At 45.2% G+C, this 26,892-nt stretch overlaps 2 protein-coding genes across 6 annotated transcripts in view; both read right to left on the bottom strand.

The window, feature by feature from the left end:
* The window catches only part of LOC115090458 (hyaluronidase-3-like), an 83,341-nt gene that overhangs the window by 20,746 nt on the left and 35,703 nt on the right, over positions 1-26,892 (bottom strand). The gene's annotated exons all lie outside the window — the stretch shown is intronic.
* Positions 21,168-26,892, bottom strand: part of HDHD3 (haloacid dehalogenase like hydrolase domain containing 3) — a 41,457-nt gene continuing 35,732 nt past the window's right edge. For all 3 annotated transcript variants that reach the window (XM_029599581.1, XM_029599582.1, XM_029599583.1), the window contains one exon: positions 21,168-22,059. In XM_029599581.1, coding sequence (XP_029455441.1) covers positions 21,311-22,036 — 726 coding nt within the window. In that variant the 5' untranslated portion in view covers positions 22,037-22,059 and the 3' untranslated portion in view covers positions 21,168-21,310. The remainder of the gene's footprint in view (positions 22,060-26,892) is intronic.

The raw sequence follows: 26,892 nt of genomic DNA, 5'->3' as shown, positions 1-26,892 counted from the left end.
GTATGCAAGGGAGCCAATAAGAGTGCATGTGTTTGTATGTATGTGAGGGAGCCAGTAAGAGTAAATATGTGTGTGTGTGTATGTGAGGAAGCCAGTGAGATAGTGTGTGTGTGTTTGTGTGTGTGTGAGCATGTGGGAGTACATATGTGTGTGAATGAGGGAGCCAGTGAGTGAGTATATGTGTGTGTGAATGAGCCAGTGGAAGTGAGTACATGTGTGCATGAGGGAGCCAGTGAGTGGTGCATGTGAGTGTATGTGTGTGAGGGATCAGTGAGAGTGAGTAAATGTGTATGTGAGGGAGTCAGTGACAGTGAGTGCATGTGTGTGAAGGAGCCAGTGAGAGAGAGATCCTGTGTATGAAGGAATCTGGGGGAGTAAGAGCTTGTGTGTGTGTTTGAGGGAGTGGGGAGAGGATGACAGTCTGTGTATGAATGTGTGTGTATCTATGAAAGGTTGGGCATGTATATGAGAGCATATGTATTACAATGTGTGTATGAGTGAAAATGAACATGCAAGTGTGTGTGAGAGACAGGATAGTTTGTGTACTCCCCCCCCCCCTCCCCAGCCCCCTAATCTTAGTTTGTGTACTCCCCCCCTCCCCCCTAATCTTCGACAATCTCAGGGTCACTGGAAATCAAGAGTTCCCAGGTATGGAGAGCAGAGACTTTAAAAAAAATCCTTATTACTTTTAATTATTATGTCTTATTTGATGTGTCTGCTGTTTTGAAATATTTTATTGGTGCTTGGGAATTTTTTGAAAAAATGTATACAGCATTAATTAATAGATGTTATTCTATTCGTCAGTATGGTTTTACTATTATAATTGATGCTTTATGTTTCTTGATTTTATTATTTGTTTTATGAGGAATGTTTTGTATGTATTTATATATTTAAAATATTTATATTCTGTCTATATTGACTATGGTGATTTTGTTTTTCCATTGTTACACTGTAGGCAGAGTCTTGCTCTTTGGGGCGTTCCAAAGAACAAAGATAGTTTTGGAAATGTGCATTTCTTCTGACATATTATGGCTTTTGCACCCTGTCACTCCCCTCCATCATCCCTCACTTCTTCCAATTACTCTTTTTCAATCATCTACCCTGTGGGAAATATGCGCTTGCCAGCAAGCCATTTCAGGGTTTAAACACTTAACTTCCCTTCTCCCTGAACTTTGCCTGAATAAAAGCATCACTTGTGCTTAAGCCTCTCTGCCTAGGAAAGGATACCTGACATCATGTATTTCTCTGGCTTCTGCTTAGCCCTGAATTCCTGGGGGAGGGGCTGGGTGTTCCCTAGTCAAAGGCAGGACAAAGTCAGGAGGTATAGATTTCAGCAGCCAATGAAATGATCCGTGCACACCCCCTGAGCCAAAACCAATAGTGTAGGGACTCGTCTGTTGCTATGGGAAAGTAGCCAATCATGTAATGATACATCATCTGCCTTTGTATGAATGTACAATAAAAGGAAGAGCCTCGTGAGGGCTCACCCTTTTCCTTCTCTTCCTGCCTGCGATGAAAACTGCCTCAAGTGTGTTCTTGGCCTCCATACTCTACATCTTCTGGTGAGCCCGACAGTGATGATAAACTCCATGCTTATTTCGGCTGGTCATAGCTTAAAGGTACGTACCGTTCAACAGATTTGCAATCGTAATAATTTAAAAAAAGTACTTCTTAGTATTTTTAAAGTATTTCTCAGCAAGTTTGTTCCCCACACTCGTGAGCATGGGCAATGATTTGACTGTACAGCAGAGGCTACATGCCAGGGAGCTGCAGCAAATCATCAATAATCATTATTTCATCACCAGAAGAAAAATAGCGCAAGTCAGCCTGGGGGACTTAGAAAAATTAATAAGTGAAATAGCTTGCCGTTGCCCTTGGTATTCTGGAACTCTAAATACCCAGGAATGGATTTCAATCGGCAATTGTCTTCATATGGCTCCCAGAGCTCCCATAAAGCAAAGATTAATCTGGCAAAAATGTACAGAGGCCATCGAACACATAGAAAAAAAAAGTTTAAAGACAGCAGTTTCAAACCATGTGCTTTTAGAAGCAGGCAGACTCAATCAGAATACCCTTCCCCCACCCTATCTTCAAAATCCCTCAGAGCCAGCAAATTCTTTGTATCCTCAGCTCCCCATACCTACACCCAAGGCACAAGCCATTCACACATCTCCGCCCTCTTTAGAAAACCAGCTCTTGAGCACAATTAAGCTACAACCTGGCATGGGAGGGGTGGTCCGCATGGGGTTTCAGCAGGAGCAAGAGAAAGAAAACCTTACAGAAAAAGAATTGTTGGAAGGATTTCAAGCCTTCCCCATCACAGAAAAGAACCATGAACAAAGGGGGACAGAAAATGAAATAGAACATCTGGGGACACACACTCACATGGCTCCTGTGGCTTCCTCTGCATCCACCTCAGAGAAAAGGCCCCAGGAAACTGAAAACACTGAGGTCAGAAAAACTAGCCTTCCTCCATCTTGCCTGCAACCCCTTTCCCCCACCAACCACTCCCTGTACACCCATTTGTCATTGCCTGAGACAGTCATTAATTCTGCATCACCAATTTGTCCAGGTAAATTACCATCTCAAACCACTGCTCCCGGTAACAATTTATGTGCCGTGGTCAGTATGGGATTTCACCTAGAACATGGAAATCTCACAAAAGAGGAATTATTGAAAGGGATTCAAGCCTTTCCCATTACAGAAAGAAACAAAGAACTAAGTGTGGCAGCAATAGAGTTGAGTGCAGCCCGGAATGCCATGAGCAGTGGCTATGCCCCCAGGTCTTCAAAGAAATCAGCATATAAGACCTTGGGCCAGGCAGCTGCACTCCTGCGTTACAAGCAAAGAAAATATCAATATGAAAAAAAGGATTTAATTAGACTCCTGCGTTACAAGCAAAGAAAATATCACTATGAAAAAAAAAAATGGTTTCTCTTTACAAACAGTACTGATTTGAAAAAAAAATGGTTTCTATTAGTCTTTGAATTCAGTTACAAAAAGTCTGCATACTTTGAGAGTATTTTCCCCCACAAAGTGTATGCACAGCCTTATGTTAAAACTGTACTGAGATTTGAACAATTACTGTGTAAATTTCATGTGAAAGTTCACTTTTTGCAAAGTTAAATTGGCTCACATTTAAAATGACTCCATTTCTCTGAGATTTAAGTTTATAGCTTGAATTGCCAGTGCACAGAACTTCTACTTTTATTGTAATTTGCCCTACAGGAGAAAAATAGTATCTGTCTGCATAGAATCAGCAAATCCTCTGTTAAACAATGCTATCTTTAAGTTCCTATTGACTGAAGGATTAATTCCTTGGGTGCAGTTCTTTTCTTTTGAGAAACACTGCTCCTCCCCCCCCTTTAACTCTTGCTTGCCACTCATGGGGGAGGGAGGGAGAACTTTTGAAAAGAAAAAAAAACTGGACTTAGTACTGCAGTTTCTCTCTCTAGTTTATATATTTGTTATAACTTTTCTATATTTGTTATAACTAATACTTTTCTTTAACTGTGCTTGCAGCTTTCAAAGGGGGGCACGAGACAGTTCAGATATCCTGCTGATCCAAATCTTTTCCCTCAACTTTCAATGCATTACTGCACTAGCCCTTCCTCTCAATCTGTCTTTAATCTTTTAATACTTTCAAACTTTAGCGTGCAGCAGACAGAGCAGAGCAAACAGCGTGTTTAATTTCCTATTCTAATAATTATATGAAGAAATTCTATTCTGATATTCCACATTGAAAGTAAGCTCAGAGTATTATTGATTGCAACCTGGAACAATAGTTGCAATCTATAAAGTAATGATGGGGTCTCCACTAGGAGGCGCTATGTTATTCTACAAGTTATATTATATTATTGTTTTAATAATTCTGTTGTAAAATAGTTTTTATTTTTCAGGCCTACAGACCTTCTGTATTAAGGACACTTCAGTTTTATTTTCTTTTTCACAAAATTTATACAGAATTCTGAACCTTAAAATTTTTACTGATAGAGGTTGCTACATATAAAGCAATCCCTCCCAAGCCTTTTCTTGCAAATCCAAATTGATTTTATTAAATTGAATGATAGAATTGATTCTCCAAGGTTAAAAAAGTAAGAATTTCACTTTAATCCTTACCTTAGTAAATTTTTGCTGTATGCCAGTTTTTAATATTTTCCAGATTTACAGCCTTCCTGCCATGAGGAGATGTGAAGATGGACACTTTGCAGTTTATTTTAACATTTTTCTAACACCTTTTCACTTTTGACTTTTGATCCTTGATCTAATTTTGTTTTTGATAACTTTTTGATAAGATTTTTAGCTTAAATTATGTGTTATCTGTTGTCTGTCTTGATGCAAGAAATATTTGCAGGATGGATGAATATGTGTCAGTTTTGTGTAAATTAATATTTGCAAGATGAATGAATATATGTCAGTCTTGTGTAACATATGTTTAATGTAATGTCTAATATACTTGTCATTTGATTCTGCTTACTGCAAATGACTTTTCCTTTAAATGATTAATTTACATTTATTGCTATTTTCCTGAATGAAAATTGATCACTGCATAAAAACATTCTTGATAATGGGACTACCCTCTCTTCTGAAAAATGGCTCTATTTACTGCAGCCATTCCTTTACATGAATTTTGTCAATAATTGAACATTAAATACGTATTTGGCATCCCCTACAACACCACAGGGCAAGCCATTGTGGAGAGAGCCAATCATACCCTTAAGAGCTCTTGAAAACAAAAACAAAAAGGAGGGATAATTGCCCCTGGATTTTCCCCTAAGAAGGACTGGCTGAACAAGAACAAAGTATTGTTTTAAATCACTTTAAATCATCTAAACATATCAAATTTAAGACCACAGCCATGAGTAATCATTATGGGACTAGGGTTAGTCACCCACAGCCATCAGTTTTGTATAGAATATTTAATGTCTGGTACGGTCCCGTTCCCTTAAAATGGGGAACGAGGATATGTTTCTCTGCTTGCTTCCACAGGTATATCAAGCCGTGGAACGATGGAAAGGTGTCCAGGTCTACAGGACCCGATCCCCAACTTCTCCCTGAGCCTCCACAGCCCTCAGAAGGACAGAGACCGGACTCCTTGCAAAAAGCAGCACCACATGACCTGGGGACAAATCAAGGCCCTATCCAACCAATCTGCACAACTCTTAGAACAGCAAGGCCTTGAGAAAACTCCAGAGAACTTATTAGCCGCTTTTTCTTGCCTGAATGCCAACTCATTAACAATTGTGTTCTGTACCCTCATCCTTTGCCTTATTTCTCCAGCTATGGCGATTTCAGAACAAGGACTCTGACAGAACAACATGTACATCCTCTGCACAGAACTTTTCACACCTGTTGAATCGAACAGACTGTTGGATCTGCACACACGTGCCAACCCATGCCTGCGGAGAACGACTGATGCATGCTGTACCATTTAACCTTACAGTATGGACTAATTATCCTTTACAGAGAGGTGTTTTCATTAACTCTCCAGTTAATAATACCATACTACACATTGGTAGCCGTATTCAAGAGACTGCCGCTCTTTGTTGGGACTATGATACAGGGGATGGGAAGGGAATTCAGGTGGGAAATGTCCATATTGTAACTGAACTTTTGTATTAATCACTGAACACTTACATAATTATACCACACATATGTATGCAATTGGCAGATTTCAGGATGTGCAGTGGGAGACCCAAGCAAGTACAGAAAGTATAGAGGGGATGACGGATTTACCTTTTGTAGTTATATAGCCCAAATGATAACCAATGACATGTCCACTAATCTGTTAGGAAACATATGGATGTTATGTGGGCGTAGAGCATATATGTACATTTCCCCAAGATGGAGAGACAGATGCACTTTAGGCTACATCCTCCCCTCATACTATGCAGTCAAAAATTTACCCAAAGCAAGGCTCTGTAACAAAAGGGAGGCGATAAATAATCCCATAGAAAAGTATACAGAAACTCAGATAGCTAGAAGCCAGTTTCCCCCAATGGGGACAGCTATGAATTACAGAGACTTACACGTCCTAGCTAACTGGACGACTGCCCTATTTAATCAGACAGTCCATGCATTAAAACTACTCACAACAGAAGTCTCTCAGATTAGAGAAGTAGCATACAGAACAGCTATATCTTAGAAACCATTTTAGCCTTAAAGGGTGGTGTTTGTGCATTAATTGGATCTCATTGCTGTGTGTACATATCAATTTATAAAGCAAACCTCACACATACCATAGAGCAGATAGAAACCATGGTTGCTGATGCACCATTTTCAGGCAGAATACCTACTTCTCCATGGGACTGGCTATGGTCCTGGCTCCCTGATATTTCTGGTCTCAAAAGGGTGATTTCTATTATAATTACTGTAATTATCTTAATTATTTGCCTGTGATGCTGTATTCAGTGCATACCCAACCCTCATATCCATATTGAAACCTTGCTCTCAGCCCGGATATAAAGATGTCTTGTAAGATGCCTAATAGGGAATCATGAGCCCTGCAGCGTTGGCACACCACCTGCACCAGCTCTGGGTGATATGGAGATTCAGAAGCTCATCGGTGGCTGGCACACCACGCCGAATTAGCTTTCTTCTCTCCATAATCCCTCTTCCCCTATTTCCAGCCCATACCAAGACATAACAGATTTCAGTAAGGGTCTAAAGCTTTACTGAGCTGCTTAAACAAAAACAGAAAGGGTGAGATGTGGGAAATATGCGCTTGCCAGCAAGCCATTTCAGGGTTTAAACACTTAACTTCCCTTCTCCCTGAACTTTGCCTGAATAAAAGCATCACTTGTGCTTAAGCCTCTCTGCCTAGGAAAGGATACCTGACATCATGTATTTCTCTGGCTTGTGCTTAGCCCTGAATTCCTGGGGGAGGGGCTGGGTGTTCCCTAGTCAAAGGCAGGACAAAGTCAGGAGGTATAGATTTCAGCAGCCAATGAAATGATCCGTGCACACCACCTGAGCCAAAACCAATAGTGTAGGGACTCGTCTGTTGCTATGGGAAAGTAGCCAATCATGTAATGATACATCATCTGCCTTTGTATGAATGTACAATAAAAGGAAGAGCCTCGTGAGGGCTCACCCTTTTCCTTCTCTTCCTGCCTGCGATGAAAACTGCCTCAAGTGTGTTCTTGGCCTCGATACTCTACTTCCCCACACTCACATCTCTGCCCAGCATTCCCAATCCCCCATCCTCTTCCATGTGCTCCCTCCCTCCCCTGCTAGACTTTCCCTAGCTTTTTCTTCCCATCCCTCTCTGTTCAAGCAGCCTGACCCTGTTTCCCGTCCCTTCCTGCTCAACAGTCCTCTCTCTCACACACACGTTACCTCTGACCAGTCTCTCTCACATACCAATCACCCCACCAACCAGTCTCTCTCACAAACACACACCAGTCACCCTCCCAGTCTTTCACATATACCATTTACCTCCCCTGACCAGTTTCTCTCCCACACACACATAGCAGTCACCTCCTGACCAGTCTCTCTCACACACACAGTCACCCTCCCCAACCAGTCTCTCTCACACACACCAGTCACCCCCCTACCAGTCTCTCTCTCATACACATCAGTCATCCCCAACCAGTCTCTCATATAGAAAAAATTAAAGTTACACAAGAACTGGACTTTTAAAATAGAGACAGACCCTCACCAAATAAAGAATAGAGAGAAAGGTGCCGACAAGAAATTGAACTGAAAAGCACAGTATTATGCAGTGAAACAATGGAAAAACATAAATATCATCATTCCTCGCAGAACATCAAGCAATAAAATCAAGAGATATAAATCATTTATAATATTAAAACCATACTAATAAAAAAAGGTCAAAATTGATGAACATTCAATAATTTAAAAAGCTCACATAAATTTTTTCTAATATTTCTCAAACAAAGCAGACACATGAAATAACACCCCAAAATTTAAAATTATGATTAAACAATCTCCAGCTCGCCATACCTTGGATCTTTTGATTTCCAGTCACCCAAAGACTGTTGTGGATTGGGGGTAGGTGGGTCATATGAACTTTATCCTCTCTCTCTCTCTCAAACATATATGTACAAGCTCACTCTCTTTCATACACACACCGGCACACACACATGTGGGCTGACACTCATACACATTTATTTATTTTTATTTATTTAAAAGTTTTTATATACCGCGCACTTGGGCATTTACATGTCCCGTCTAGGCGGTTTACAAACTTACTACATAATAAAAACACATGCAGGCTCACCCACGTGGGTTCACTTTCTCTCATACACATGCAGACTCACATACATTCAGATTCTCTGTCTCTTTCATACACATGCAGGCTCACACACTCAGGCTGTCTTTCATACACAAGCAGGCTGTCACAGACATATGCACACTCTCTCTTTCATATACACACACAGGCTCACAACCATGTGGGCTCTTGGTCTCTCATACAAATGCAGGCTCTCTCTCACAGACACACATAAGCTCTCACTCGCACATGCTCTCTCACACATACACACACAGGGTATCTTCTTCAGCCACTGCCAGATTCCTTCAGCTGCACGGGGATGGGATGCCATGGTGGTCCTCTCCTCCTTCAGCCACCAGTGGGATAAGATGCTGTTGTGGTCCTCTCCTCCTTCGACCACCATGGGGATAGGATGCTACAGCAGCCCTCTCCTCCTTCAGATGTTGTAAGGATGTGATCCCATGGTGATCAGGCCTCTTCCGGTGTTGGGCAGTCTGATTCGGTGGGCCATGGCCCACTCAGACCCACCTATGGCTAAATTACTGATTAGTATGTAGCACAAGGTATGCACTGCCAGTCCAAGGAGGGAGGGAGGGAAGTTGTGTCAGTTGCTGTGTCCAACTCAGGCTCTCAGCAGTGAGTGAACCGTGACCGGCTCACGATACACCTCCCAGTGCTTTGCAACACATACACCACTTGAAAACTGCCGATCTAGAAACTGGCAGTTAAGATTTAATGCTAAAAAATGCATTTATGTTTATTGGATTTGATATACCGCATGTAAAAAATTATCCAAGCTGTTTACAAAATAAATAAATCCGAGGGAGAGGTACAGTATTGGAGATTAAATTCTTCTAAGCACAAAAGAAGGGCAGGATCTGGGGATGATTGTATCTGATGATCTTAAAGTGGCCAAATAGGTGGATAAAGCAACAGCAAAAGCCAGAAAAATGCTTGGGTAAATAGGGAGAGGAATGGTCAGCAGTAAAAAGGTGATATTGCCCCAGTACAGATCCTTGGTGAAACCTCACTTGGAATACTATATACAATTCTGGAGTCCGCATTTTCAAAAGGATATAAATTGGTAGCCACCAGAGGGTGGCTACTAAAATGGTCAGTGGTCTTCATCCTAAAGCATTTGGGGATAGACTTAAATATCTAAACATGTATACCCTGGAGCAGGGGTGGACAAACTTTTTTTTTTTTTTTTTTTTAAACAGGGCCACATTACAAGTGCTTATCTGAATTGGGGCATCTTCTTAAAATTCCAGGAGTAAGGTGGGGGGAGAGGTAGTACATTGGAAAGTATACCACAAAGTGAGACGATCAAAGCAACAATCATACCAATAAAAAGAATAATTCAAAAGTTAATGAACAGAACAACATAAAATAGGTAAAAACCTGTGTACAAATTTTCCAAACACAAATAAAAATATTTCAAAACAGACACATCAAATAATACCAATAGTTAAAATTAGCAAGGATTTTAAAAAAAATTCCCTGCTCTCCATATCTGGGAACTTTTGATTTCCAGATGCCCTGAGATTGTCATGGATTAGCAGGCAGAAGAATTGGGGTTCTTGCACACACATACAGATGCTCTCTTTCTCTCACCATATGGCCCATCCTGTCTGTCCATCCATCCAATTTATCTAGCCTTACCATTCCCATCACTCCCTCAGAGATCCCCCATATGTATCCCTCTCTTTCTTGAATTCAGAGACTGTTTTTGTCTTGCCCTCTTCCACTGGGAAGCTGTTCTGTGCATCCACTACCAGCTCTGTAAAATATTTCCTAAGATTACTCCTGACACTACCCTCTTTCACCCTCCTCTTTCTAAGGCCCTGCTGATTTCATCGGGGCTGCGCTGCTCCCCCTATTACGCTATGCTACGCCTCTGAGAGCGGTACATCATTGCTGGCTGCCGACACCCAGGTCAACATCATGAACAAAGGCCTGCACTGTCATTGGGCTGGGTTTGGCCTGTGGACCATAGTTTGAGAGAAAGGTGAGATAGGATAGAAACATTTAAATATCTCAAAGGTTTCCATGCACAGGAGGCGAGCCTCTTTCAATGGAAAGGAAGCTCTAGGTTGAGGGGTCATGGTAAGAGGGTGAAAGGAGTAGACTTAAGAGTAAACTTAGGAAATATTTCTTTACAGAAAGGATGATGGATGCATGGAATGGCCTTCCAGTGGAAGTGGTGGAGACAAAAACGGTCTCTGAATTCAAGAAAGCATTGAATAAATACAGGGAATCTCTGAAGGAATGATGGCAATGACAATGCTAGATAAACTGGACGGATGGGCAGACTAGATGAGCCATATGGTCTTTTCCTGCCATCATGTTTCTATATTTTGTACCAGCTGGACGAGTTTCTTCAAGAAAATGAGACTCTGGACCAATTCCAGTTTGGCTTTAGGAAAGTTTTGAATACTGAGTTAGTATTGCTGTCTTGCTTTGATGTGATAAGGCAGGGATTTGACAATGGCCCAAGTTTTGTTTTGGGTTTTTTTTTATATCTCTGTGGCATTTGATATCATTAATCATATGATTTTGTTGCATCATCTGAAATAATGTGACATAGCTGGGAAATATATGATTGGTTCTCCTCGTATCTTGCTGAGAGAACTCACAGAATAGTTTTACCTTCTGCTTTGTGTCCTTGGCATTGCTTGCCACTCTCTTTAACATCTATGACACCTTTAATCAGACTTTTGGCTGGGCTCAGTATGGGATATCGTGTCTATGTAGATGACATTCAGTTCTTCATTCCTGTGTCATCCTTATGGTCTGAGAAATTTGAATGTCTCTATTTGTCTATCAACAGTAAAACATTCAACAAAAGCATAATATGCTTTTGTTGAATGTATGGAAAACCAAGATCATGGTATTAAAGAGATCTGATAAATTAGTAGTCCCATCTTCTTTTCTGTTTGAAGGTCAAAATATCCCTGTTGTCTCAAGTATCATGGGTTTAGGAGTTATGTTAGATAATTTGCAAATGACATCTCAGATTAAAGGCATTTTAAAAATGGAGAAATTACTTACCTGATAATTTTGTTTTCCTTAGTGTAGACAGATGGACTCAAGACCAATGGGTATAGTGTACTCCTGATAACAGATGGGAGACAGAGTCAGAGTTCAAAGCTGACGTCAGCCTACATATCCACGGGCAGGAAGCTTAGCTCTTCAGTATTCTCCTCGAAAAGCAACTGTGGATATATGTGTGCTTTAATAACTTGATTAACTTGATTAACTAGGACTCGTTCAACTGATTTCCAAATTGGAGACTTCCAGTGCACTCACCGAATAACGCCGACACCCAGCAACTATGGGTGTCTTGAACTAGGGGTAATACCTGGCTTACACATGCTTGTCTTGTTCTTGGTGTTTGTTACCCAAGTTTCCTGGATTCCGGGGCAGCCGTGGGCAGGATGCCGAGTCCATCTGTCTACACTAAGGAAAACAAAATTATCAGATAAGTAATTTCTCCATTTCCTAGCGTGTAGCCAGATGGACTCAGGACCAATGGGATGTACAAATGCTACTCCCAAACAGGGCAGGAGGCTGCCCGTGGCCCATTTAGTACTGCCCTTGCAAAGGTTGTGTCCTCCCAGGCCTGGACATCCAGGCGGTAGAACCTGGAGAAGGTGTGTATGGAGGACCACGTCGCCGCCCGACAGATCTCGGCAGGCGACAGCATCTTGGTTTCCGCCCAGGACACTGCCTGTGCCCTTGTAGAATGGGCATTGACTTGTAGAGGTGGATGCTTCCCTGCCTCTACGTAGGCCGCCCTGATTACTTATTTGATCCAGCAGGCTATGGTTGCCACCAAGGCCGCTTCCCCCTGTTTCTTTCCGCTGTGGAGAACGAATAAGTGGTCCGACTTTCGTACAGATTCTGATCTTTCCAGGTATTGGAGTAAGAGTCTGCCGACGTTTAGATGGTGAAGACGGCATGAGTCTTCTGAGCCCTTATATTCGTCTGGTAATGGCAGAGAGATGGTTTAGTTTAGATGAAACTGAGAAACCACTTTCGGTAGAAAGGAGGGGACAGTGCGTAGTTGTATGGTTCCCGGAATGAACCTGAGGAACGGTTGCCGACAGGATAGCGCTTGAAGCTCGGAGATGCAACGGGCTGAACATATTGCCATTAGGAATGCAGTCTTCAGGGTCAGGAGCAGTAGTGACAGACCGCGTGTTGGTCTGAAGGAAGTTCTCGCTAGGAAATCTAGTACTAGATTGAGATTCCATAGTGGCACTGGCCACTTTAAGGGTGGTCGGATTTGTTTGACCCCTTTCAGGAAGCGGGAATCATCTGGATGGGTTGATAGGCTGATGCCATCCACTTTGGCTCTGAAGCAGGCCAGTGCAGCCACCTGAACCTTGAGGGAGTTGAGGGACAACCCCTTCTTCAAGCCGTCCTGCAGAAATTCCAGGATCATGGGAATTTTGACTGTCCGCGGAAGGATTTCGTGGTCCTCACACCAGGCTTCGAACACTCTCCATACTCGTATGTAAGCTAGTGATGTGGAGAACTTGCGTGCTCGAAGCAAGGTGTCAATCACTGCCTTAGAGTATCCGGTTTTCTTCAGGCGAATCCTCTCAATGGCCAGACAGTAAGAGAGAATCAACTTGGGTCTTCGTGGAGGATCGGTCCTTGCCGGAGAAGGTCCCTGTATGGAGGTAGGCACAGAGGGTTCCCCGCAAGAAGTCTTTGCTTGTCTGCATACCCTGGCCTTCTTGGCCAGTCCGGGGCCACTAGAAGTACTAGTACCCTATGGTGTTCTATCTTGCAGATGATCCTGCCCATGGGGGAAAGGCGTACAGCAGGTCTTCCTGTGGCCAGGTCTGGATGAGGGCGTCGATTCCCCGGGATTGCAGTTCTTGTCATTGGCTGAAGAACTTGGGAACTTGGGCCTTGGACCGGGTTGCCAGGAGATCCATGGCAGGGGTTCCCCAGCAGTTTACTATCAACTGGAAGGCTGTGGACGACAGCATCCATTCCCCTGGGTCTAGACTCTCTCTGCTGAGGTAGCCAGCAGAGACATTGTATTTTCCCGTGATGTGGGCGGCTGAGATCCCTTGCAGGTTTGTTTCTGCCCACGCCATGAGGGGGTCTATCTCCAGGGACACCTGTTGGCTTCTGGTTCCTCCCTGGCAGTTGATGTAGGCAACTGTTGTGGCATTGTCTGACATGACTCTGGACAGACTCGCCGCAGAGTCTGTGGCCGAATCTTAGGCAGGCTAGTCTGACTGCTCAGGCTTCCAGTCGGTTTATGTTCCATCCTGCCTCTTCCTTGTCCCATTGTCCCTGGGCTGTCAGTTCCTGGCAGTGGGCTCCCCACCCTCGCAGGCTCACATCCGTGGTGCGCAGGATCCAGTTTGGTAGGGATAGTTTTACTCCCTTGCTCAGATAGTCTTCCTGTAGCCACCATAGGAGCTGGGTCCGAACCTCTGCTGGTAGCTGGAGGTGAATGGAGTAGTTCTGGGACGTCAAGTTCCATCGTGACAGTAGGGAACGTTGTAGTGGGCGCATGTGGGCCCTTGCCCATGGAACGACTTCTAGGGTTGATGTCAAGAGACCGAGGACTTGGAGGTAGTTCCATACATTGGGGCGAGCATAGTTCAACAGTTTTCGCAGCTGAACCATCAGTTTCCTTTCTCCTTGGAAGGGGAAGGACAACCTTGTCTTGCTTGGTGTCGAACCAGACTCCTAGGTACTCTAGCGATTGGGAGAGCTGCAGGCAGCTCTTGGCTGTGTTGATGACCCACCCGAGATTCTGCAGCAAATTCTTGACTCTGGTGGTCACCTGGTGGCTTTCCTCTGGAGATTTTGCCCTGATCAGCCAATTGTCCAGATAAGGATGTACAAGGATTCCTTCTTTACTCAGTGTTGCTGCCACTACCATCATGATTTTGGTGAAAGTCCGAGGGGCGGTAGCTAGTCCGAAGGGTAGCGCCCGGAACTGGTAATGATGATCCAGTACCGCAAAGCGTAGGAAGCACTGATGGTCGTGATGGATCGGGATGTGGAAATAGGCTTCAGATAGGTCCAGTGAAGTCAGGAATTCTCCCGGCTGTACTGCCCTTATGACTGAGCGTAGGGTTTCCATGCGGAAGTGTGGTAACCTCGGGTAACAACTGACTGTCTTGATGTCCAGGATGGGCTGGAACGTTCCTTCCTTCTTGGGAACGATAAAATAGATGGAATAGTGACTAGTATTTTGTTGGTGTGTGAGCACCGGGGTTATCACCTTTAAGCTGAGTAGCTTTGTCAGTGTGGTTTCCACTGCCATCCTCTTGGAGAGGGAGTGGCACGGTGATCTCACAAATTTGTCTGGAGGGATGCTGTGGAAGTCCAGAGTGTATCCCTTTCGTATGATGGTTAGGACCCACTTGTCCGACATTATCTCGACCCATCTTTGGTAGAAGGGGGTAAGTCTGCCCCCTATGGCTTCTTCCTGTGGATGGATCCGTTGATTCTCATTGTGGGGTGCGGCCAGAGCCTGTACCTGAGCCTGCTCCCCTCTTGTTGTGTCTGCTCCGAAAGGACTGGGCCCTGACTGTGGGGTGAGGTGCTTGATAGTATGGATTCTTGTACGGTCTAAAGCGCTGGGCTACTCTGCCCTTGGTTCTTCAGGGAGAGGAGCACTGGTTTCTTTTGTTCCTGTCCTCCGGTAGACGAGGTACTGGAGATTCACCCCATTTGTTGGCTAACTTCTCCAATTCGCATCCAAACAACAGGGATCCTTTAAAAGGCATTCTCGTGAGGTTCGCTTTGGAGGTTGCATCGGATGACCAATTTCGGAGCCATAGTTGTCTTCTGGCTGCCACTATGGAGGAGACACCCCTGGCTGAGGTGCCCACTAGGTCTGAGGTCGCATCCATAAGGAAGGATATCGCCAGTTCCAACGTTTCAGCAGACGTGGTTGCGTTTCTGGAGAGAAGCAAGCAGGCACGTGTCACTATGGCGCAGCAGGAAGCGATCTGCAGGGTCATAGCTGCTACATCAAAGGACTGTTTAAGGATGGATTCCTGACATCTGTCCTGGGCATCCTTGAGTGCTGCTCCTCCTTTGACCGGGATGGTCATGGGCTTTGAGATTGCACAGACCATGGCGTCCACTTTTGGGAACTGTAGGAGTTCCTTGGCCTTGGGTTCCAGGGGGTATAGGGCTTCTAAGGCCCATCTTCCTTTGAAGCTGGCCTCCGGGGCATTCCATTCCAAGTCAATCAGTTTTTGTACGGCCTGCAACATTGGAAAATAGCATGAGACCTGACGGAGGGACACCAAAACGGGGTTCGTCTTTGGCTCCACTGTGGTACTTGTGCCTGTGGCCAGCGTCTTCAGGGTCAGGGACACGAGAGCTGGTAACTTGTTTTTAGAGAAGAATCGTAGCATGGTTCAGTATGGTTCCATCCCTGGGGGGATTTCCCCTTCCTCCAGGGAGTCAGTCTCGTCCCCCGAGGTATCTGTATCCCCTGAGGGGAGGCTCTTGCTTAGACGAGACACATCTCGAGAGGTGCTTCTGGTGGAGACTGGGACTGTGTCCTAGGCAATACCGATTGCACCTGGACAAAGGTTTGCAGCCTTTTGAAGAATTCCACCCAGGAAAAGGTCCCTGGGTCCATATTGAATCCAGGTGGGGTTATGGTGGAGGCCCCCGAGGTGCCCTCCTGTGTAGGTGCTGAGTCGGAGATACAGAGGTCCGGGGTACTATCATTAGTTGATCTGGATCCCTCTAATGGCTATGGAGGGCTTTGCTTAAGTTCCCCCTGAGCCTCTTCACACCGCTGGCATAGGGTGGAGGCCACTTCAGGTTGCGCAGCTCACAGGTGGCAGGCTGGGCAGAGGGCTTGTCCCTTGACTTTCTTGGCCAGCGGTGCCATGATTTCTGCACGTGGAGTGACACAAAACTCGTCTCTGCGCATTGGTACGTGCGCCGGGAGGCTTAGTTGTGCATTCCAGTTGCGTCAACAATGTGCGTGCGGGATGCGCAAGATGTGCATGCAGTCTAATTTGTGTGCCAGGCTAAGATGCGAGCGCCACTGTGTGCACAGGCCTATCTGTGCGCTCAGGCCATTTGTGCGGGCCACTATGTGCCCGGCGCCATTGTGTGTGCCACTGTGCACACGGCAGTTGTGCGCGCCGCTGTGCGCACAAGTCGGTTGTGTGCACTGCTCAGTTGAGCAGGCAATATAGTGGTCAAGAGGAGAAATGGCACCGATGACCACACGGACAAGATGGCGGCCCCCCCCCCCAGAGGGTCTCCACGTGTGTGGACCCTCGCATTGGAATCGGGTCTAGCCCAGACGGGGCTGCTCAACCCGATTTAACAGACGCCGGAATGGACGATCTGTGCGGCTATTTGAGCCTCGGAGGCCGGAGACTTAAGAGAGATTTCAACCTTACTTGGTCTCTGCATTTCCTGGTCTCATGCCAGGCGGTCTCTGGCTGCGGGGGAAGGGAATTACCTTTACCGCCGCACTCGATTCTACACCCGCTGCCTCTCAGCCGCCCTGGGGGCTAAGTCCACGCCGGGAGCTGGCTACCGGACCGAGGCTTGCCTCCGAGGGATCTCGGAAATCACCTCAGGAAATCTTTACTGGGGGAGGGACGGTTAGGCATCACCGCAGGAGAGTGGGGCTCATCTTCTAGAGGTAAGTTTTCTTTCTTCTTTGGTTTAAACATTTCTAACACTATTCTAGTGTGTGTAGTGTCCCTATCTGCTTAGGAGATGGAGAAATGCTGAAGAGCTAAGCTTCCTGCAGGGGTATATGTAGGCTGACATCAGCTTTGAAATCTGACTCCATCTCCCATCTGCTATCAGGAGTACACTATACCCATTGGTCCTAAGTCCATCTGGCTACATGCTAGGAAATCTGGCTATTTTAAATCATGTCTGGTAAAATCTTTGTTGAACTACCACAATTTTCATTCAGTTCTGCAATCTATACTTTTTACCGCTACAGACTACTGCAATGCACTACTTATAGGGCTTCCAAAAATGCTTTCCGGTCCTTGCAGGTCTTACAGAACTTGGCAGCCTGCCTGATATCTGGGCTGAGCATTACAGCCCACATTTCGCCTGTGCTGAAAGATCTGTACTGTCTTCCAATCAAACAAAGGATTCAGTTTAAAACCACTTTTTTAAATTCACAAAAATGATACAGGTCAATGCTCTACCCTGGATTAATCAAATATTGCACAACTATAATCTGACCTGGGGTCTACACTTATCCCAGCAAGGTTTATTAGATGTACCATTGGTCTTATTGATATGGCCTCACCTCTATAACCTTTGTTACTTATATTGGAACCTGATAGGTTATATTATTTTGCCTAGATTTTGCTGTAGTGGGGGTGAGGTGTAGGGCTAAGCATTGAGAATTGTAATTGCATGCATTTATTCATTTTTCTATGTTGGATGTGAACATGTTTGCATTTTGCATCAAAAAGCTTTAAATTAAAAAAAAAAAAAAAAGGATTTACCATTGGTCTGTGTCATGCACTTATCTGAATCATGGGACAGAATATCCGCTTATGTAGGACTAGTTCTGTGAAACTCTTTACCTTTCGAGTTGCAAACTATGGAGTGCACAAGGACTTTTAAAAAGCTCTTAAACCCTTTCTTGGTTCATCAGGCCTTTGACGACTGACAGAGTCTCTGTTTCTTAATTCTAGTAATGCTGGAAATTGTGTCATCTTTAATGAAGTTGTTTTTTTAAATTTTACTTTGTCATCGATTGTGATTTTAACTTATGAACGTGATTTATGAAGGCTGCCTACGACTTTATGACTGGCAGCCAATTCGAAATAAATAAACACATAAAGATAAGGATGTTGAAACACATACTTTATAATGGAGAAAATTACTTACCTGATAATTTCGTTTTCCTTAGTGTAGTCAGATGGACTCAGGACCAATGGGTATGTGTGCTCCTGATAGCAGTTGGAGATGGATCAGATTTCAATCTGACGGCAGCCCTAGTACATATACCCCTGCAGGAAGCTCTGCTCTTCAGTATTCCCTTCGAAAAGCAATTGTAGATATATGTGTGACTGAATAACTTGATTTACTTGGTTAACTTTGGTTAACTTGAATAACTTGGTTAACGTGACTAACTTGAACTGGTTGGTGTGGTTATAGCTGGAGACCGCCAGTGCACTCAACCTAGAAACGCCGACACCCGGTAGGTATGGGTGTCCTAATTAGAGGGAAGCTTGGCTTACCTGTGTTTGTCTTGCTCTTGGGGATTGTCACCCGAGGTTTCTGTGTTTGCCGGCAGCTGTGGGCGGGATGCTGAGTCCATCTGTCTACACTAAGGAAAACGAAATTATCAGGTAAGTAATTTCTCCATTTCAAGCGTGTAGCAGATGGATTCAGGACCAATGGGATGTACAAAAGCTACTCCCGAACCGGGAGGGAGGCTGCTTGTGACCCACTTAGTACTGCCCTTGCGAATGCTGTGTCCTCCCGAGCCTGAACATCCAGGCAGTAGAAAGTAGAGAAGGTGTGAATGGAGGACCATGTCACCGCCTGACAGATCTCGGCGGGTAACAGCATCTTGGTTTCTGCCCAGGACACTGCCTGGGCTCTAGTGGAATGGGCCTTGACTTGTAGAGATGGAGGCTTGCCTGCCTCTACGTAGGCCGCCTTGATAACTTCTTTGATCCAGCAGGCTATGGTTGCCTGTGATGCCACTTCCCCTTGTTTCTTCACGCCTTGAAGGACGAATAGGTGGTCCGTCTTTTGTACTGATTCCAATCTTTCCAGGTATCGGACTAGGATTCTGCCGACATTAAGGTGGCGAAGGCGGCAAGATTCTTCCGAGTCCTTATGCTCATCTAGCGATGGCAGCGAGATGGTTTGCTTTAGATGGAAGTGAGAAACCATTTTTGGGAGGAAGGAGGGGCTCGTGCATAGCTGTATGGATCCCGGTATGAACCCGAGAAACGGTTATCGACAGGACAGTGCTTGAAGCTCGGAGATGAGATGAATGACTGTTTGAGGATGGATTCCAGACGTCTGTCCTGGGCATCCTTGAGTGCTGCTCCTCCCTCGACTGGGATGGTAGTGCGCTTTGAGACCGTGCAAACCATGGCATCCACTTTGGGGAATGCCAGGAGATCTTTGGCAGCGGGGTCCAGGGGTGGCGAAGAAACGCCTCATGGTTCAGTAAGGTTCCGTTCCTGGGGGGATTTCCCCTTCCTCCAGAGAGTCTTGATCCTCATCCGAGGTGTCTGTGTCCCCAATGTTGGGGCTTTTGGATGGGAGAGGCAATTCTCTGGGTCTAGAGGGTCCCGGGATGTTAGGGTCCTCTGGGGGAGACTGTGACTGTGTCATCGGGGGTGCCAGTTCCATGTGGACAAAGGTATGTAGGCCTTTGAAAAATTCTACCCAGGAGAAAGATGCTGGGTCTAAATTGAGAGGCACTGCATCCCCGGGGAGCCCCGTTTGAAGGAGGTTCCCGCTGGGGGCAGAGAGGTCCGGTGTACAGTTGGTGGATCTGGATCCCAGTACTGGCTGGGGATGACCCTGGCCTGGTTCACCCAGAGCCTCCTCGCACTGTAGACACAGAGCCATGGCCTCTTTGTGCTGCACAGCTCCTATGTGGCATGCTGGGCACAGGACCTGAGCCTTAAGCTTCTTGTCCGGTGGTGCCATGGTTTGTGCGCGTAGGATTGCAGAAACCCCCGGTTTGTGCGTTCAAGTGTACGCCAGGAGGCTTAGTTATGCGCTCCGGGCGCGCCGAAGTTGTGTGCGTAGGACGGATGCACACTCAATAGATGCGCGCGCCTCTGTGCGCACGAGTTAACTTATGGGCCCGGCCCAGTTGAACTTGTGGCTGTGCGCCCGGCGCCCTCGTGCACATCGCTATGCGCATGGCACTTGTGCGCACAAGTGATTTGTGCGTCCGGCTCGCCTCTGTGCGCACGGGTCAGATAGGCGGCAATCAAGAGGAAATGGTGTCAGCGACCACGCGAGCAATATGGCGACCACCTCAGGAGGGTCTCCACGTGGGAGGACCCTCGTATCGGCCCGGGGTCTAGCCTTTACGGGGCTGATCAACCTGGTAGCCCTAACGCCGGCTGGCGATGTGAACGGCTATTCGAGCCTTGGAGACAGGAGACCTTTAGGAAGTTTTCTACCTTACCTTGTCTCGGTGTTTCCCGGTCTCATCCTGGGCAGTCTCCGGCTGCGGGGGAAGAGGGAAAGTACCTTCACCGCTGCGCTCGAAGTTGCACCCGCTGCCTCTCAGCCGCAGCCGTTGCTGGGGGCTAAGTCCACGACGGGAACTGGCTACCGGACCGAGGCTTACCTCTGAGGGATCGCGGAAATCACCTCAGCAATTCTCAACTTGGGGAGGGACCCGTAGGTATCACCGCAGGAGAGCAGGGCTCGTCTGTAGAGGTAAGATTTCTTTATTTTGGATTTCTTTGGTTTGAATACTCTAACGCTGTGCATGTATAGAGTCCCGAACTGCTATCGAGACAGAAAATACTGAAGAGCAGAGCTTTCTGCAGGGATATATTTACTAGGGCTGACATCAGATTGAAATCTGATCCATCTCCAACTGCTATCAGGAGCACACTATACCCATTGGTCCCGAGTCCATCTGCTACACGCTAGGAAAATCAGAGTTCTTTCTACTTTCACATGCTCCCAAAATCTGGTTTATTTGCTTATTGCCTTCAGAACTAGGATGGTGGGGGGCATTTGATCTCAATAAACTATGGAGTTCACTGACCCTTACACAAGAAAATCATATCTTGCACAGAGGCAGATTCTGCCCTAGGTGTCATACTCCTGCCCTGGAATGTAAAAATGTCCCTTAAGGAGTTTGTTTTTACTGCAAAATGAATTATCTAAAAAAGGCATTTTGTTTGCACCACCCTTTTAAACAGTAATTTGAAATTAGTGGTGCTGCTTTCTTAAAAAAAACATTTTTAATAGAAGAAATCTTTTGATTACATTTTTCTGAAAAATCCATAACTCTGCTTAATAGCACTGGACCTCCTGACAAAATTTCAGACAGACAAGCATTTTCAGCAAAGACAAACTATTATGTCAACATTCAGCATTTTTAAGAATGGTCAACACATGGCGGGGGGACTTAAGGATATGTTCCTTTGGCACATGCCTTTCAGAATTCTTAATGTGTTCATCTTGCTGGATTAGGTAGCTGTGCATCCCCGCATTTCTAGCTGCCCAGTAATCATTGATGTAATCGTCACCAAAATGGGCTGAGTGCTGTGGCATCACCCCAGCCATGCATAGAGCTTTCTGGAAAATTCTTATGTCTGGTTTAGCCACACCTGCCTTCTCAGAGGTCATTATAAATTCAAAATGGTGCCCAAGGTTGCAGTGGTTAAGAATCTGTTCCAGCCTCCGATCAAAGTTGGAGATCACCGCCAGGCGAAGGCCAAACTGATGACACTGGTGTAAGGTCTCTCGTATGCCGGGAAGAACTTCCCAGTTTTTCTCCATGGAGTAGTCGCTGTAGAGATTTTCTGCTATTTGAGCGAGGACCCAATCTTCAGAGACACCACAGTTCCTGAATGTTTGCTTGACAACATCCCCCCACCACTGCTGGGAGCTAAGGCCCCTGTCCAGTCCATAGTTGGGGAATAGTTTGTTTTGGACTCTGTAAACTTTATGGAAGGAGCTCTCAAGAGCTTTAGGTTCCACCTGAATTCCAAAACTCTTGGCTACAGCAGAATACTGCTCCCCCACGGAACACCGGAGTCGAACTAAAGTGTCCTTCACATCCCACGTCAACAATCTCAACCTCATTCTTAAGGCTGTTTAACTAAAACCTGCAATAATGTCAAAAATACAGATGACAACACTTGGTATCAGTCAAAAACAAATTCCTACACTTAAAGTAATGCACAGCAAGTACTATATTTTGTGTAAACTAAAAGTCAGATTTGACTATCTGCTTAATATATCAGAAATTGATATACTGTTTTACATATCCATGGAATTATTACAAGCTGGTGAGGGAATTAACCAATGGCCATGATGATTCCATTTCAGTCTGCTCACCACCACCAGACTGCCAGAGAGTGCACTGCTTTGTAGAAAGCTTAATTTGTCTTCATTCCTTATAGGGTTAAGTAAATGTTTACAGTATTTTGCAATTTTTTTTGTTATATTCCCCCCTCCGTATGACCTCATTAACCTGTTTGCTAATAATTATGAATCAGACTAGTAAAGTGATTCAGGTATCGGATGTTCAAACAATTCCACAAAAAAACTGAAAACAAAACACAGATGGTTAAGCTGAAAATGGGGATGGAGGGGAAGTAATGCTCCAGGTAGCTCCCTAGTTCAGATTCAGGAAAAGATAATACACAATATTTTGGTGGCATTCAATTCTCTCTCTCAATGGATAAAGTAGCATGCTTGCATATGTAAGTCTATTTGAATGCACAGAAATAAAAGTAAACAAAAAATAGGTGTAGCTTTTATTCTGATGAACTTAATTTCTTCACAACCTTTTGGGAGCTACACTATCTCCCATCAAGTCTGGTTTGGAGTCCCAATGATTGCACCTGATTTAAATGCATGATATTTTGCTCCCGAGTGGCATTAAGTCACACTAGAAATGATCTCAAAGTCTAGTGGATGGGAGCTAGACTTTTTTTTTTTTCCTAGCCCTTTAAAAGATCTGACAGCAACAGAGACAGTGGCAGGTTTAATTGGTGAGAGAGACAAAGTAAAAAAGAAACACATCTGTAGCATACATAATTCTATCTCCTTGGCTTCATCTCACTCTCCTCGTCAACTTCACTCTTGTTTAGCAGGAAACACAGGGTCAGCCTTGGAAGTTGGTGAGAAAAAAATTGCAGGAGCCCCTAGGGCCAGTCTTGAGGATGGTCTCAGCAGGCCCCAGCAGTGGCAGGCATAGCGAAGCCCCAGACAGACCTGCATGGCAACTAACCAAACCCAATAGGCTTTAGGTGCAGTGACAGGAGCACAGAGTGGAGGCTTGGAGGGTAGCTCGCTGCAATTCTGCCAGAGGCAAACTCTATGGTAACTGACAAAGCTATAAAATTGCAGAAAACCCGGGGGGCCATGAATTAGAGCGCTGCGCTTTTCACAGAAAAGCAGGATTACATGGGCGAGCAAGTTAGAAAGCCAGGACTGGGGCTGGCCGGATGGCTCAGCACTCACTGCTGCATGCTGCCATGCAGAAGGTCTGGGTTCAGTTTCAACGCCAAGCTTTTGCTCCCCAGACTGGCTGCGGATGCTACAGTGGCAGTTTTCACAGCCAACCTTAAGAGATGGCGTCTCAGCCATCGCGCAATGGGGGGACACCTACTGGCTAGATTTAGGACTCTATGTACTAAGCATTTTTCTGATAAGAGCAAAATGGAAAAACCCTTTCGTACATCAGGCCAGATTCCATAGGGAGCCACAATATACGGCCCCTGGCCATTGACCGCCACTGCAATATAGCAGGCCTGAGTTGGGAAGGGAATATAACAACAGGGGAGAAAAGCGGATAGTAGTGAATGAAGTATGGTTCTGATTGAGCAGGCAGCGTACGAGCAGGTGGAAAATTGCTGGACAAAAGAAACCCCAGGCTGAATTCAAATTTCATGCCCTTGATATGGAAATGCAGCTAAACCTCTAGTAAAGTGGCAAAGTAATGACAGAAAAGAAAACCAATGCAATACTCCATAAAAAGAAATTAAACACACTAAGAACATTATGGCATTTTAGATTTATTATCCCCTCGTTAAACAGAACCGCTTTATTCCTCTATAAATTGGTGATTCAAACCGTAAATACTGATTTTGTCGCTGTTATGTCTCAGTGGCCATGTTTAAGCAGTATTGCACAGAACCAATGTTACACTCATCAACACCATCTTACATTACTGAATGAAATTCAGGAGTTCTGTGAATTAAAGAATATTATTAGCAATATGCTCATAAAGTGTCATTTCCCCTCACTGCCAGATTTAAGAAGATGGTGCCCATAGGCAAAGGGTTCCCTTCCTTCCTTCCCTGTGGAAAGCAGAATGGGAGTCCCGGTTTGTTATTTTTTTTTATTTTTAAACGCCTTCAGCATTTGGCACTCAAAAAAACATGCCTATGTGGCCTATGCCTAAATCCAGCCTTGTTTCCCCTTGAAAAAAACAATTTGAATGGTTTCATGGTTCTGGCACTAAGAATTTGGAGAGGCAAGTTCTAATCATACTGTGCTTTGCCTTCTTAATTAATATTCTTGTTGGGTTTAAATTTAGATACTTTTTTTCATCCAGAAAATAGGGAGCCCTTTGAGGTCACGATATGGAGTTTCCAGAAGAGTTTGTTCGATTTTTTTCTCCTTTGCTAGACTGGAGATTTGTCCACAAGGAACTGATTGGTGACAAGGATGAACCCATGCTGACACCTTAACTGGAGGAGGGAGTGGTGGAGGAGGTGGAGGAGCAATAGAATTTAAATACAATGTAGCTGAAGATGAGGGTAGAGGTGGAGGTGGTGGTGGTGGTGGAGGTGGTAGTGGTAGAAGCACAGAATTTAAAGGGGCAGCAGGAGAATATGAAGGTAGTGGTGGGGGAGATCTTGTTACTAAAGGTCCATTGCCGATACTAGATAATCCAGGATTAGGCATCCCAGATTCAGAAGAACATATCTTCGTTTGCCGAGGTGCAGTGGAGAAGATCTTTAGAAACTCCATAGAGACAAAGGAGGTCATGGCTCCTGCACTCTGGACAGGTTCAGACAAAGTATAGCCCAAATGGGCATAGAAGTGTTGCTTATCATGGGTGGTCAAGTGTAGATATCTGAAACCACATGATTTGGCATAGTTCTCAGTGGCTTCCATGAGCTTCCTGCCAAATCCCTTTCCACGCAGCTCCTTGCTGACCACAACCGACTCAACAAACAAGCTTTTGGGTTGGTTGACCACACGTGACACTTTTGCATGTCCAATGAGCTGGCACTGAGTCTTTGCTACTTGCCCTTCAGTGGAATCCTCTACAATTCTCTGAGTTTTAATCAGCACCAGGCATACAGGAAAGTCATCTGAAGACTTCTGGAGTGAATGGATCCGAGAGGCTTGGCTCCTCTTCCATTCTTGGTTAATGAGGTCAGCACAGGCTTCAATTAAATCTGGCCTCCGGTGAAGGGGAACCACTGTGAGCATCTCAGAGCCCATCTTCTCACTGATAAAGATGAAGTGTCAGAGCTTTACCAGACATTTCAAAATTAGAATCATTTTGAGACTTAGAAAGCAAAAATACTGAGGTTATTGAAAGCAGGGCACACACACACAAGCACACGACTGGCAGAAAAAGGTCTACATGGATATAAGGAAAAATGCACTACTAGAGCAAAGATCTATATGGAGAAGAAGGGATAATGCACAGAACTATACAGTCTAGAGGCCCACTAAGGAAATGGGTTCTAAGTACTCTCTGAGACAATGAAGACCACATGACTGGAAAACAGTTGAAGAATGGAACTGGTACGCAGGAACCCACTAAGACATAAGGTGCCACTTGAAAAACCGATACTGATACTCACTAAAAAATCCCTCAGAAGGGGTTTTGTTTTGTTTTTTTTATTTTGAAGAGGTTAGAAAAATAGTCTCATAGAAGAGCACAGATAATGTGTTTAGAAATATCATAAAATAGTGAAGAGGGAGCCCTATAAGAAAATTATTACTTACCTGCTAATTTTCGTTCCTGTAGTACCATGGATCAGTCCAGACAGTGGGTTATGTCCCCAATCCAGCAGATGGAGTCAGCCCAAGCTTTGAGGGGGCGTATCCATATATGCTACTACCCCCTCTGCAGGAGTTCAGTATAGAGTATATCAAAGCCCGAGTAGAAACCCCCGAAGGATCAAGTTTGTAGAAACAGATAAGGAAAAAACAATTGTAACCGCAACAAGAAACTGCAAACATCCTACCAACTTGTAGGGAGCTGTGAAGGAAACAGTGAAAAGAAACGACTGTGAAGACACAGAACACTGCGAGCAAGAAACAGCGCAGAGCTGAACAGGAGCAAGAAACCAAACGCGGTGGGCGTCTGGACTGATCCATGGTACTACAGGAACGAAAATTAGCAGGTAAGTAATAATTTTCTTTTCCCTGTACGTACCTGGATCAGTCCAGACAGTGGGATGTACCCAAGCTTCCTTAAATCGGGTGGGGTCCTGCGAAGCCTGCTCGGAGAACCTGCTCGCCAAAGTGTCCAGAGACCGAAGAGGCGAGGTGCAGCCGATAGTGTCTCGAGAACGTGTGTAACGATTTCCAGGTGGCTGCCCTACAAATTTCCTGCGAGGATACCGAGCGAGCCTCCGCCCAGGAAGCCGCCTGAGAACGTGTAGAATGCGCTATGATGCCGGGTGGGGGAGTCCGTCCCACCCCAATGTAGGAGGCAGCAATGCCGGCCTTCAGCCATCTGGCAATGGTAGTCTTCGAGGCCTGAGATCCCTTCTTAGGACCAGACCAGAGTACGAAGAGATGGTCAGAGGTTCGGAACTCATTTGTAGCCTCCAGATAGAGGCGCAGAGTGCGCTTGACATCCAAGAGACGGAGAGACTTCGGCTCTGAGGAAGATAAAGACGGCAACTCCACCGTCTGGTTCACATGGAATGCAGAAACTACCTTCGGAAGGAAGGAGGGCA

Source organism: Rhinatrema bivittatum, chromosome 4 (genome assembly GCF_901001135.1).
Source record: "Rhinatrema bivittatum chromosome 4, aRhiBiv1.1, whole genome shotgun sequence".
Lineage (NCBI taxonomy): Eukaryota > Metazoa > Chordata > Amphibia > Gymnophiona > Rhinatrematidae > Rhinatrema > Rhinatrema bivittatum.
Note: the sequence above shows the minus strand (reverse complement) of the source record. Positions and strands in the feature narration are given on the sequence as shown.